Source organism: Balaenoptera ricei, chromosome 11, assembly GCF_028023285.1.
Source record: "Balaenoptera ricei isolate mBalRic1 chromosome 11, mBalRic1.hap2, whole genome shotgun sequence".
NCBI lineage: Eukaryota > Metazoa > Chordata > Mammalia > Artiodactyla > Balaenopteridae > Balaenoptera > Balaenoptera ricei.
The window spans coordinates 24,602,869-24,615,915 of NC_082649.1; the positions used below are offsets into that span (position 1 = coordinate 24,602,869).

Below are 13,047 nucleotides of genomic sequence, written 5' to 3' on the forward strand. Positions count from 1 at the left end.
GCTTGTGGCCCGGGCAGCCCCTGTCCAGCCATCTGGGCATTGAGCCCAGGCCTAGCCCACACCCTCCTGCTGACCCAGGACACTCCTGCAGGGCCAGGCCCGTGGTGCTGCTGGACAGGAGCTGCTGATGGGGATCTCCCCCAGGTTGAGTGAGACTCGGCCCCTCACCCGTTGCCCTGTTCCCCTTCCTCCTAGTTAGAAAGCACAGCCTTTCCTGCTGGCCCCGTGCTCCTCCTTTTCTTTCAACTGGACTCTCAAGTTTCAGTCTCCTCCAGTTTAGGGCTAAGGAGATGCTCCTCAACGTGCCCCTTCCCTCCAAACACTGCCCCCTTCTCCACTGTGGCTCCTCCTTTCTGGGCTCACAGCCCCTGGCCCCAGCTCCACTGTTAGTTCAAGCTGCTAGTCCTGGAAAGCAAGGGGGGGAGAACCTGCAAGAATGCAGAGGACCCGGGGAGGACGCTCACCCTGAAGGGCGTGGGGCCCCCTGTCCTTCCTGTTTACTCAGACACATTCTGGGATCTGCATCCTCCAGCCTGTCACGCCACGGGACAGCCCTCCCCCACTCCCCCGCTCCCCCCTTAGACACCAGACATACCCGCGTTGCAGGGGTGGGGATGAGGGGATGACGTGAGCTCTGTGATCGCACACCCACCCCACCCCAGAGCCAGCCATGTCTTCAGTACTTGATTCTCTGAACACTGGCCCTATGCAAGTCACTTTCCCCCAAATTCCCCGTCATGAGCCAGTTAGGCAGGCGCCATTCCTTCAACTCCCTCCAAGTTGTTTATTTAATAATAAAAAAGAAGATATGCACATACATACACCTGACCTCCCTCCACCTCTCCTCCTTGACTCTCAGGAACTAGCTTCAAAATGTAAAAACTTCCCTAGTCCCGCCTGGGGACTAAATTCCCACCTCCACCCCCCAAACAGAAACAAAAGAATAAAGAGTGTACAGGAGCCCACCTACCCCAAAACTTAAGCTCATTCAACACCCTCAAAGAAAGAAGCAGGGACACAGGGTTCACAGAAATGAGAGGAGCCCTATATTCCAAAAAGGGGTGAGAAGAGAGGAAAACTTCCCCCCACCTCCAAATAAGTGCTTAACCCCCATACCCTGTCTTTCCTTTACCAATTGCCCCAAGCCCAGGGATCAGGAAAATTCGAAACAGTCCCACTTGGTCGTCCCCACCCTCTGCCCCCCCAGTTCTAAGTCAGTGTGAGTCGTAGAGGTCAGGGATGATTGAGGTAGAGGGCTGACGGGCGGCCTGGTGGGCCTGGCTGGCTGCAGAAGCTGGCAAGGGGCCACCTGTGGCATTGCCCGGGGTTGAGGACGGCTGTTTTCGGAGCGAGGGGGGCACTGTGGAGGTCTTGATGTGAATCACCCTGGTGTCCATGACCTCACACTCGATCTGCATCATCTCCTCATAGTCCCCCGGGGGCCCCCGGCCTGACAGGGTCTCTGTGAGAAGGGGAGAGTTAAGAAAGAGGAGAAGGGGGAGGCAAATGGAGAGGAGGGGTCAGAACAGTAGAGGTGGACAGGGAGGAAAGGGCAGTGATTAGGAGGCAGAGCCCCAGTGGGAGTTAAATGAGAGGGGAGGGAGGGAGTTGGTGCAGGGAGAAGGAAGGAAGTAGGGGAAAAAATGACATCGATGAGTGTGAGGTCACAGAGGAGAGGACAGCAAGAGAAAAAAAAGAAGAGTCTGGCAGGTTCCCAGCCCACACCCCTCTGCCCAGCACACCCTAAGCAGCTTCACCTAGGGAGGACCCGCACCCTCATCTTCCTCCCAGCAGTCTCCTGCATTTTGTTTTTCTCTCCAGTCATTTCTGGCTTCTTCTCACCCATGCATCTAGCATCTCTCTAGAATTACCGCTCCTGTCCCCATCTCCCCCCTCAACTCCTCATGCTGGGTCTCCCCACTGGAACTTCCTTATTCCTCAATTTCAGGACCCCTTCCCACACTGGGCAGAGAAAGAATTACCATTGGGGGCCATGGCGGGCATCACCAGGGACATCTTGGGCCGAGAGGTCTTGTTGTGGCTGATGGCTGGGAGCAGCAAGTGGTCCTGGGAAAAAGAGGGGCCAGGCTGGGAGGGTGGAGGAAAAGATGCTGACAGGCTCCCCGGCCCTACTCTACAGCCTCAACCTGCAGACAGACTGCTGGGGAACCCAGGGTGATGGGGATGGGGCCAGGAGGAGAAACTCACCCTTCGGAAGGAGACAACATAAAATGTGTCTTCCCGTCGGTCAATTGCATCCAGGAACTCCGGCTGCGAACGGTCTGGTTGGCGATATAGCTGCAGCTGGCCCACAGAATCCCTAGGCGGGCAGGGAAACGGGATTGGCAAGGAACTAAGCCCAGTGCCCAGTTCCCAGTGGGGAAGGGGGGAGAGGATGAGAGAAAGACAGGAGACCCCCAGGGGATAAGGGAAGCATCATGCCCTTGGTGGCAGTGATGATGAGCACAGGACAGCTCCTGGGGGTACAGCTCTTTAGAGTGGAACCTCACTTAATAAATAAGTGCCTCCCCAAGACTCACCTTTCTGGGGGCCCAGGGGGTTGGGTGGGGACTGCCTTAACTGGAGGCGACTTCTTCCATAGCTGAGACTTCTGGAAGGAGAAGTATCTAAGGATTTGAAGAGGGTGAAGGGAAAAGGGAAAAGAGACAGACAGCCCCTGGAAGCTGACGCCACCTCACACCCACCCTTCTACTGCCCCCAAACCCCCATAACAAGATGCCCACTTAAAATCCCCAGGACATTTAGTCCTTGTTTTCAAGTGGCCTTCCTTGAACCAGCCCCACCCCCTCCTACCTGTCTCTCCTGGGGCCTCTGGGGGATCTTCCGCCGGCCTCTCTGGTGGCGCTGGACCCAGCCACTCAGCTCATCAGCAAGCCTGGGGAAGCAGAGGGCGGGTAAAACCTCTGTGCCAGGCCAAGGCTCCCACTCTCTCGCCCACACACAGGAGGGAAGAGGGAGCCGGTGCTTCAGCACACAAGGAGAGCCAGGCCGTCTGTGGAGGGGCCTCGGGGCAAGAGGGAAGGCGCCCCAGTTGTGAATGCCCCACACCTCAGGGACTCGGTTCGGTTGAAGTGCCGGCAATCAGAGGAGAGGAAGAGCTGGTCCAGGTCTCTCAGCAGCAGCTCCTTGGTGCCCCCAGGGAAGGCTGTCAGGTTCCTGGAGTGAGGCAGGGACGAGGCAATGACCTGAGGCTGCCCAGTGCTCTCCCATCAACGGAGAAGGTCATGCTGGCAAGAGAGCAGCTCCAGCTCCCCTCAAAAGGAAAGGTAACTCTGGGGGAGAAGACACACTCAAAAGAGAGAGGGCCCTCTCCTCACCTGAAACTTGGGGGGCCCGCGGAGCTGGGCTGGGTCTCCTTGGGACCCTGGGAGGGATGCTGGGGGTGCTCGACTCCGTGAACTGGCTCTTGCGCCGAGAACTCCAGCAAGTGTCTCTGGGGTCGAGGCTCCTCTCTGCTCATCCGAGGAGAGATGGGAGCTGGAGGAGGCTCACTGATGCTGTGGACAGGAAAGGACAGAGCACGAGGAAGAATTCCAGCTTTACTGAGGGGCTAGTTAAGAGGGAGGGCTCTACAGATAGCCCACCTGGTTCCGATCTGTTCTACAAGACTGAATCTCTTCATCTGTAGGACGGAATGAGAACAGTCCCTACTCATCGAGCCAGAAAACATGAGAAAAGGAGAGTGCTTAACCGAGGGCCCAGAACTCACTAAGCACTTAATAGTCACTATTTTTATCAATGTTCTCAGCACCATCTCCTCCAGGACATAACACTTATGAGAGAAATGATGGAACAAGAAGGGACTGGATACACCCACCATCAGTGCCAAGGACACCAGAGCTGTCTGTGTGCAAGTAATGAGACTGACTGTGCCAGAGCAGGCAATCAGGCAGCCGGGGGGGGGGGGGGTGGGCTCCACCCAGAACGCTCTGGGGAGGGTCTCACCTGACAGGCCCGAAGTTGAAGGCAATGAAGAGAAGGAAGACCATGATGCAGACCACCTTCCTGTTTCCAGACCCTAACTTGAGCTCGCTGTTCTAAGACGCAGAGAAAGAGAGAAGCCAGAGAGGGTGAGTCATCCCAAGGAGCCCGTACCCCCACGGGTCTCCCAAGGACACCCAGGTCTTACCTCAGCCAGCAGGGCCTCCAGCCGCCGGCGGAGGGCAGCATTCTCCCGCCGGAGCTGCTGGTTGTCGGCCAGCACCGCCTGCAGCCGAGCTTCCAGCCCCTGCAGATACTCTTTCTTCTTCCTCCGGGACTGGCAGGCCGACTCCCGGTTCTTGATCATTCGCTGCTGCCGCTTCAGCAGCTTTGCCTAGGCACAAAAGGGTCAGAGAGCGAGGGAAAGAGGGGCGGGAGAGGGACATCACACCCTCCAACTCCAGGGGCCCATTACCCAAAGCTCACACGGGCCACTCTCCTGCCTTCCTAACCTCTACCTACAGAGCCAGAGAGAGGTTCTTCCTCTCTGCCAAAACATTCCAGGGAAGGGGCCCTTCTCTCAACCACTCCCTAATCCTGTTCCTCAGAGCTGAGAGAAGTCAGACTATAGGAGGAACTTCCCCCATCCTGGTTCTTGGTGGAACCTCAGTTCCTTTCCTTGATGGGTGGTCTTCCTTCTCCTCAGTTCTCCTTTTTAGGACCCGAAGTTGAAGCTTGCTAAAATTAGAGAACAGTTTACCTGGTTTTCCCCTAGGAAGCAGCCTCCCTCTTCTCTAACACAGTAGGACTCCCCTGCCTTTGACTTACTAAGACCACGCCCACTTCTCCATCTGCAGGGATAGCAAACCTAAGGATCCTAAAACTACATGAAGTAGATACTCATCCGTAAAAGAGGTCCACTCTAACCTTCAGGATCATCTTACGGGCCTGCTTCCTCACTTTTCGCTCCATTCTCACTCCACAGTTCTCTCCCACGACAGTTCTCTTCCCTTCCCATTACTAGCCCTACTCCTCTCGTCCCCAGTAAATGCTTACATCCACCTCAGGCGGGCAGGAGTTCCCAGGCATAGGAGCTGGAACAATGCTCTTCCTCTCAGGCCGTGGAGCAGGGGGGGTCAGTCCCTCAGGCTGGACTCGAATAGCACCTTGGATGAGAACAACTGGGGACACTGGGGCAAGTGGACAGGAGAAGGAGGTCAGAGAGCTGGAAGTCAGGTGGGTTCCTTGTGTCCACACCCACACCTGAGCACCCAAGCGTCGGGAGGCTCAATGGCTGGGAGCCCCCTGAGAAGGTCAATCCAGGCCACCTCCTTCTCTCCTTCTTTAGTACCTGGGGGTGGCTGGACAAGGGGCTGCAAAAGGACAGTGGTGCTAGGAGGCACGGCTCTCGGTGGCATCGGGACAGTGGTTATCACCACAGGTTTGGGCTGCAGTGGTGGCTTCCGGGCGGGCAGGGGTTTGCCTGAAGGAAGGTGAAAGGAAGGAAGGAAGAAGAAATGTCAGGACTATAGGCCTCTGGCGAGGGACTCCAGGTGTCAGGAGGCCTCATTACCTGAGGAGCCATCAGAGGACAGGCCCATGCTGATCTGCACAGCTCCAAGTGGGGGGCCTGAGACATCCCGCAAGAGACACCCTTGAGGGGGTGGGGACTCTGTCTTCACTTCCAGTACCTCCTCTCCTATAAAAGCCTACGTGGGGCATTCCAGAAGACATGTGAGTCAGGAGGAGTGCTGAGGAGACGGAGCTGAAGAAGAGAAAGCTCTCACACCTCTGAGAGTCAGAAGGAACGCGCCGGCGTGCTGGAGGGGGGAAGGAAGTGGAGGCTCACCTGGCTGGGGGACTCTGCAGAGAGCAGGGAAGCCTCCGAGTTGATGGAGGAAGACGGAGAGACAGGTTCTATCTTAATCTGGACATCTGCGGGACAGTGGGATGAGACAGAAAGCTGCATATCAGACAGACACTGAAGGAGAGGAGGGCTAAGATGGGGAAACGGGAGACATGGTCATTTCTCCTTGTACCTGCAAGGAAAACTCTTCTGGCCCAGGAGGGCAATCCAGAGGAGGGGCACCATGGAGCTGCTAATCTGCTGCCTCTCCTCCTGCCTCTTTACGCAGGACTCCCTTTCTCCTTCCGTGGCCCCATCAGTTGTTTTCACCACTGCTCAGTTTCCCTCAAGGCTGTCCTTGCGCTTCTGCTCTCCCTCTTTCTTCCTCACACACCTTGTCCATTCACATGGAGGAGGCCCAAGCAGGGGGATACGGCATTCGTATGGGCCCAGATTCCTGTCTGGCTGGATTTCCACCTCATCCCGGCCCAACGCGATCACGCCTCGCCACACTGACAACTGCCCAGTCTGCGTCTCTACCCTTGACTGCTCCCCTGCACCCTGATCCTGACTCCCAAGCTGCCTGCTGGTCACTTCCATTCTCATGCCTCACCGTTCACCTAAATTCAACTGGGCTTAAACAGGGCTCACTGCTTGTCCCTTCATACAGATTCTCTTCCTACTGTCAGCCTTCAAAGCTCAGTCACCTCTGAGCCTTCATGGCTTCTGTTAAACCTATCTATAAAAAACAAAACAAAACAAACAAACAAACAAAACCTATCTATAAGACTTGTTGATTGCCCCATGGAGGTGAACCCGTCTGAGGGCCAGATTCAGCCCCGAGGTCAATGGTCCGCTACTACCTCTGGTCCACAGCACGCATTTTGATACTTGATTATATGATTGCCAACACTGCTATTTCAAAATTTTATATCTACTTATATATTTCGATAGGTAATACAGTCATATGATACAAAATCCCAAAGGAAGGAAGGGGAATTCAGTGAAAAGGGAATTTCATTCCCTTCCTTGTCAACCAGACACCCAGATCCCCTCCTCAGAGGTGACCACTATTTGAGCTATTAACCAGAGGTGACCACTGTTTGAGCTATTATGTGTTATAACCCTCATGAGACTCTCCAAAAGCAAGGACTATGTCTTATGCTTCATGTCTATCAAAGTGATGGGTAAAATACAGGCCCTCAAAAAATACCTAAATACCAGGGGAGAATCTGACTCCAAAAACACTATCCTTTGCAAAATTATCAATAATCTTTTCGCTGTTATAGATTTTTTAATCCCTATTTTGTTTGTTCTCTTTGTAACATTTAATCGTATGCTGGATATGAGCTGTTTGTCCCTCCAAACCCACTCTCCATCTTTCCCTGCCCTACTCTGAGGCCCGGGGGAAAACATGAATGGAGTGCACCATGGGGCTCTCTTGCCTTCTAGCTTCTGGTTAAAGTTCAACCAAAGGCAGGAGGCGCTAGGAAACCCTGAAGTCGCTTTGAAATCAATCATCAACACGTCCCACACTGAATTCACCATGCTCCCTGACCAGGGGGCTCCTGCTCCTGCAGTCTCTATCCAGCGATCGGTACCCTCACCCACCGGGTGGCTGCCCTAGCCAGAAACCCAGGCACACTCTTTCACCCCTATCTCTCTTCAACGCCCAGGGGGGGTCACTGCACTCATCCACTCTAATTCATGCTTCCTCAATCTGCCTTCTTCTCAGCAGCTGAGTATCTTACTTGATTAACCGCATGAACCTCCTTCTTGGTCCTCCTTCTGCCTCCAGTCCTGTGTCTCTGCAATCCACTCTCTACTCTGCCACCAGAGTCCTCTTCCTAATCAGATTGCTCTCCTGCTTGACTCTTCAAAGGCTCCCAACTGCCCACAGGAAAAAAGCTAAGAGTCCCTTAGCAGGGTTCCTACCTGGCCCTGCAGCCTCTGCATCTCCTGGCCCTTCTCTACTCCCCCTCCTCACGTCCTCTCTAAAGAGATGCAGGTTCCTTACAAACACAACCAGTGTCCACGTTCTTCTTCTGGCTGATTCCTATGTGTCCTTTGAAACTCGGCTCGGGAAGCCTCTCCACCAAGAGTACACCCTTAAGCCAGCTCCAATCGGGTGAGAGGCCCCCTCTTGTGAGCTTTCAGGGCGCCTGTGACAGTCTCTACCCTAGAATTAGCACACCTTGCTTGGCTTTCTTCCCCCCACCACACTACAGCAGCCTGAAGTCAGTGTGGTGGTAACATGTTCTGCACCTTTGCAATTCCAGCACCCTGTCCCGTATCTGGCATGGAGTAGCTGCTCAATAAACATATGAGAGTAACTAAACTCAATAACGCTTTTCAAAATAGCACAAATAACGTTACTTGTAGAATCCAGGAGTTGGGTATATGGTATTCCAACTTTTCTGTATGTTTGAAAATTTTTATAATAAAACCTTCAGGGGGAAAGTCACATAGATAAAAATGCCCTAAACTGTCCGCAAGTTTATGCAAAGCAACAGGAAGCTAAATCACACAACAGGTGACTAGGAACAAGAAAAGAAAGAAAAATCATCCCCATTTCTTCTGTGCTTCCCTGGCTGTGATTTCCTGAAATCCTCCCTCCTGCTCCTGGCCTCTCTCCTGGTTATCTGCCATTTCTCCTTCCCACCTTTTCCAACTCGTCCTGCTGACTGCACTCCCGCTTCCCACACACACATGCGCACGCACGTGTGTACACGCATACATACACTCTACCTTGGTAAAGCCTGAGGATGGTGCAGGCTGTTATTACCTGAGGGATCATCAGAGGTGGGGCCCACATTGATCTGGACGGTTTCAAATGGGGATGTTGGATCATCTCCCAGGAGGCAGAGTGAGGGTGTCAAGGACTCTGACTTCACGACCAGCACCTCCCCTACGCCAGAGGCCTGGGTAAGAGTGGGGGTAAAGCAGGGGGGCAGAAACAAGGAAAGAAAACAAAGGACATGTTGAGAGTAAGAGCAAGAACAAAAGCTTTCGAGCTTACAAACCACCAATTACTTGACATTCATACTCAGCATCTCCCTAGGCTGTGTCTGGCCTCGTGTTCTCTCTTTCTATTTTATTCCTGGGAGGGGTGATGAAGTCTCATGATTTCAAATATTGCCTTAGAGTGGACAACTTGGACAAGAACAGTTCCAGAATTCTCAGCAGTTAACAACTCTCTTCTTCCCAGGCTTCCCATGGCTGCCACATTTCTCTGTATATTAAAAAACTCCACTTTCAATTCTAGATAACCGAAGAACGGAAATGTAAAAAATGAGGATATAAAAGAAACGGCAAAGGCAGAAAGGAAGCCCCCCACCAACACCCCATGACTCACAGCACACAAATCATTCCCTCAGCATCTATAGGTGAAGTCGAGGGAGCTGAGTCCCTGCCACAAACAGTAGGAGGGAGATAACTCTCACCTGGCTGGAGGGCTCTGTAGAAAGGCGCGACGATTCAGAGCTGAGGGAGGAGGAAGAGCAGGGGGAGGATGGCTCAGACTTCACCTGAAGATCTGGAGAGAAAGGGGTTAGAAAATAACCTGGAAGCAGAGCCTGACAAGAGTCCAAAGAGTGCCCAAGATTATGGGGTAAGGACCCCTCACTGGGGCAAGGGGGAACAAGCACATATAAAGAATCAAAGAGGGAGAAGAGTACACAGGCAATCAGGTGGAGGAGGCATGAGGATAAGAGGAATTGCAGTTTCTGGGAAACAAGGGAAGACCAGGGTTTCTGGATGAGGGAATCACACAGGGTAGCTTACCTGGGAAGATAGGCAGAGAGTCCCAGGGGGGTTCAGGAGGGCTGACATCCATCCCCAAGTCCAGGGAACTGCTGCCAAACTGAATAAGGGAGGATATTAGATGGCAGGAGTGTGAGGATGAAGGGGTGGCTCCAGATGAGCTCAGGCCTGGGGATGAGTCCCGGTTCTGGGACCACCCTCACCCACCAAGCGTAAAAGACAAGGCTGGGGAGCGATACCGGGACATCCTGCTCCGGGCAAAGGAAGAGCTGCGTCTGCTCCTCGGCCGCTTCATCCAGGCCGGCGTATAAGGTGCTGTCTGCAAGAGGTGCGGAGGGTCGGGGGGTCTTCCGGCAGCACAGCCTTCGGATCCACACAAAGCCCTCGACCCATCCCTCATTGGCTCGGCTCGGCCAGACCCACCGCCCGCCCACTTGAAAAGTGATATAGCCAAAGAACTTCAGCCCCTCCCTCCCCGACCCCGGAACAACTCCATATTTCCGCAGGAGCGGAGGTCTTCCCCAACTCCCGTATCCCCCGAAAGCACAACTAGCCTCCCGTTCCGCCCTCCTTCAGGTGGTGCATTCCGTATTTGCCCAGCCTTCCTCTTTGCGTCTCCGCTTCCTCCTGCGTGCCTCAGGGTCACAGTACGCCACAGCCCTCTCCCCTCCCCGAGGCCTCACCCCGCGCACCCCAGTCCTCCGGGCTCAGCAAATTGTCGGTGAAAAAGCGCGTCGGGTCCGCAATCTCGCTGAGGAGCATCAGCTCCGCCATCTTTCCCCCCCGCCCCCCCAACCATGAGACGGCTCCCAAGGCCCGCCTCTCCCCATCATCAACTAATCAGTTGACTCTTAAAAAAAAGGGGACGTTCCGGAAGCTCTACCGACCAGTAAGAGACCTGGGCACTGAGCACATGAGTCAATAGAAGAGGAGGCTGTACAGGCCGGGCCAATGGGAGTGCGGCAGGAGGCTAGCACCTCCGCAGAACCGGGCAGTGAAATTTGCGCATGCGTCAAACAGGACCCAGCCAGAAAGCGCCTAGGAAATGTAGCTCACGGGTTTTGGAGTTCAGCCGTCTCCCCCAGCGTGTCCTAAATTTAGAAGTGTAGACGGCTTCTATTCATCTTCGGAGATGGATAAGCCACCCAAAACATAGCACACGTGACCATATGGCTTTTTAATGGTAAAAGGGTAAAGAGGGACACTGAGACCACTGCTACCTCCCCTAGGAAGGCAAAAGCTGGGAGTGGGATATGGGTGAAACCCTCCCTCTGGGCCCCCCCACCCCCAAATCTCACAGCATAGACCACACTTCACAGGTTCCTATTTCTTTTAAGGTGTAACTTTTAATCAGCCAAACATCTTGCGCAGTCCCTGAGCCAGCCCTGCATCCTGTTTCTTTCCCTGAATGATCACCTTTCCCAGCTCCTCCTGGGCTGCCCGGTTTTTTGGGTCTACCGCCAGCACCTTCTTCAGGTCAGCAGTTGCTTTTTCCAGGTTCCCAAGAGCAGCCTGGGCAACCCCCCTTCGGTACAAGGCCTTTAAATGGCCAGGCTCCCGTTCCAGAACCCGGTCACAACTCTGGGCTGCCAAATGGGGCTGCCCTAGCAGCAACTGACAGGCAGCTAGGTTGGCATGAAGGACAGTTCGTTCCGGAGAGCCAGGTGGGGGTAAAGTCAGCAACAGCCGAAGAGCCCGTCCATAGCATCGGGCAGCCAATTCAGGGTTCCCGGCTCGGAATAATTCTGTGCCTCTTGCACGTTCTTCCCTGGCCAGGGCCTCCTTCTCAGTGGCCTCCAGTTCCCAGGAGTCCCGGCCCTGGGTGAAGGAGGCCAGTGTGAGCCTGATAGGAGGTCCAGAGCGCCCAGGGAGCTGAAGCTCTGCCTGCTCGCCTTGACACATGGACTCCAAGCATTTCTCTATGAGCTCCCCCCAGGTTTCTTCCCTCCATGGGCCTAACCCCATAGTTAGCTCTGTCCAGCCCTCTGGCAGCCCTGACCCCAAAGTAAATCCAAAAGCCTGTACCCGGCAGCGGGAGCCCAGCTTGGGTTTGTCCAAGCCATGGCCACGGATTATGATCTTCTTGACAAAGCTCCCATCCGGACAGTACCAGAGATCAGAGGCTTGAAGGGGCTCTGGCACCTCACTGGCTGATCCATGAGACTTATCAGAGTCTCCTTCAAGTCCAGTGGCCAGTTTTTCAGTTTCTTGAGGATTCTCTAGAATTTGGCTGTCTGGATCTGGGCTCACTCTTAGCTCAAGGATTTCAGTAGGAGGGTCTCGGGGCTGCTGCCTAAGCTGAGTAGTTAAATCAAGGTTCTTTTCCCATTGTTGTTGCGGTTGAGAGGTGTCCTTCTCTCCCACTGGATTGACTGGTGGAGTCTCCATTTAGGTGCCTGGTCCCTTCCAATGTGGGTAAACAGTTTTGGTCAGAAAGGGATGGACCAGGTTCAGGTCCGCACCTGATTAAAAAATAAAAATAAAAACAATGTTATTGGCAGGAATCTTATTTAGATTCCTTTCCCGGCTCGAGCCTCCGTTCCAACCCCGAACTAACCCAGAACTATAAGTTCCACAATTCCCTGCGGCTTGGGTAGCCGCCCCAACTACGGGCACCGATCGAGTCAAAAAGTACCTGCGCGGTCGAAGCGCCTCGCCTGGCGGCAATAGCCGGACCCTTCGAATCACCTCTCTTTCCGAAGCTAAGTGCTACTGAGGTACTGTCCTCGGAGTCTTGCCCCAGGCGGAGAGGACGGTCGGGAGCGGGGTGGGCAGGGGACAGCTGGACAGAGACACTGACGGCTAACCCTGGAGCCCGCGAGACAGCGAATCTAGTTAAAATCCTGGCAGCCAATCGAGAGGAGGGAGAAGTCTGGTTAGCCCGCCTTTTGGCCGTGACGTCATTTCCCCCACACGCTCACCCGCCACGCCCCCGCAACCGGGAAGCTCCAGGCCTTAGCAACCGAGCTCGGCCAAATCAAACCTAACTAGGCGAGGTACGGCTGGCCAGGCTACTGAGAGTGAAAATCTAGGAAAGGCCTGGAATGGGAGATAGGGGCGAATGAGAATGTAACGGGGAATGGTGGAGCTGGTGTCACACGGCAGCGACCAGTCCTTATATCTGGCGACCTCAGGCCCCCCTGTGCTATTCTCCTTATTCCTACATTCGGGGCTCCCAGCCAGAGTCAACCCGCCTGCTTCTTCACCCATTCAATCCAGGGTGCTTCAAAATAAAACCTTTCTCCCCAACCGGCCCTATTCCCTTAGGGGACCACCTGAAGCTTGCCTTACCTTTCCCCTCATATTCATTAATGCCTTTCGAGCTCTTCTTCCTCAAGAAATCTTAGACAGTGCTTTTCAAACTTTGATGTGCCTACACGCTATCTGGGGAGCTTGTTAAATTGCAGGTTCTGAATTAGGGGGTCTAAGGTGGGCCCTGCAATTCTGCATTTCTAACAAGCTCTTGGCTGCTGCTGCTGCTGGTCCATGGACCACAG

General features: G+C 54.2%; 2 protein-coding genes across 2 annotated transcripts; both read right to left on the bottom strand.

Moving 5' to 3' along the window:
* Window positions 1-764: 764 nt before the first annotated feature.
* ATF6B (activating transcription factor 6 beta) lies at window positions 765-10,334 on the bottom strand. Its single transcript, XM_059938444.1, is given in 19 exon segments — window positions 765-1,253; window positions 1,256-1,462; window positions 1,983-2,067; window positions 2,209-2,320; window positions 2,541-2,611; window positions 2,815-2,896; window positions 3,070-3,177; window positions 3,339-3,518; window positions 3,967-4,058; window positions 4,151-4,336; window positions 4,999-5,132; window positions 5,294-5,425; window positions 5,516-5,651; window positions 5,792-5,877; window positions 8,574-8,709; window positions 9,232-9,323; window positions 9,572-9,650; window positions 9,790-9,869; window positions 10,243-10,334. Coding segments are annotated over 19 exon segments (2,100 nt in total). The 5' UTR covers window positions 10,325-10,334; the 3' UTR covers window positions 765-1,233.
* A 542-nt stretch (window positions 10,335-10,876) lies between these two features.
* Window positions 10,877-12,380, bottom strand: FKBPL (FKBP prolyl isomerase like). The gene is made up of 2 exons (XM_059937419.1): window positions 12,186-12,380; window positions 10,877-12,012 (listed from the first exon to the last, which is right to left on the bottom strand). The coding sequence occupies exon 2, from the start codon at window positions 11,936-11,938 to the stop codon at window positions 10,901-10,903; it is 1,038 nt and encodes a 345-aa protein (XP_059793402.1). The 5' UTR covers window positions 11,939-12,012; window positions 12,186-12,380; the 3' UTR covers window positions 10,877-10,900.
* Between the last annotated feature and the right edge of the window lie 667 nt (window positions 12,381-13,047).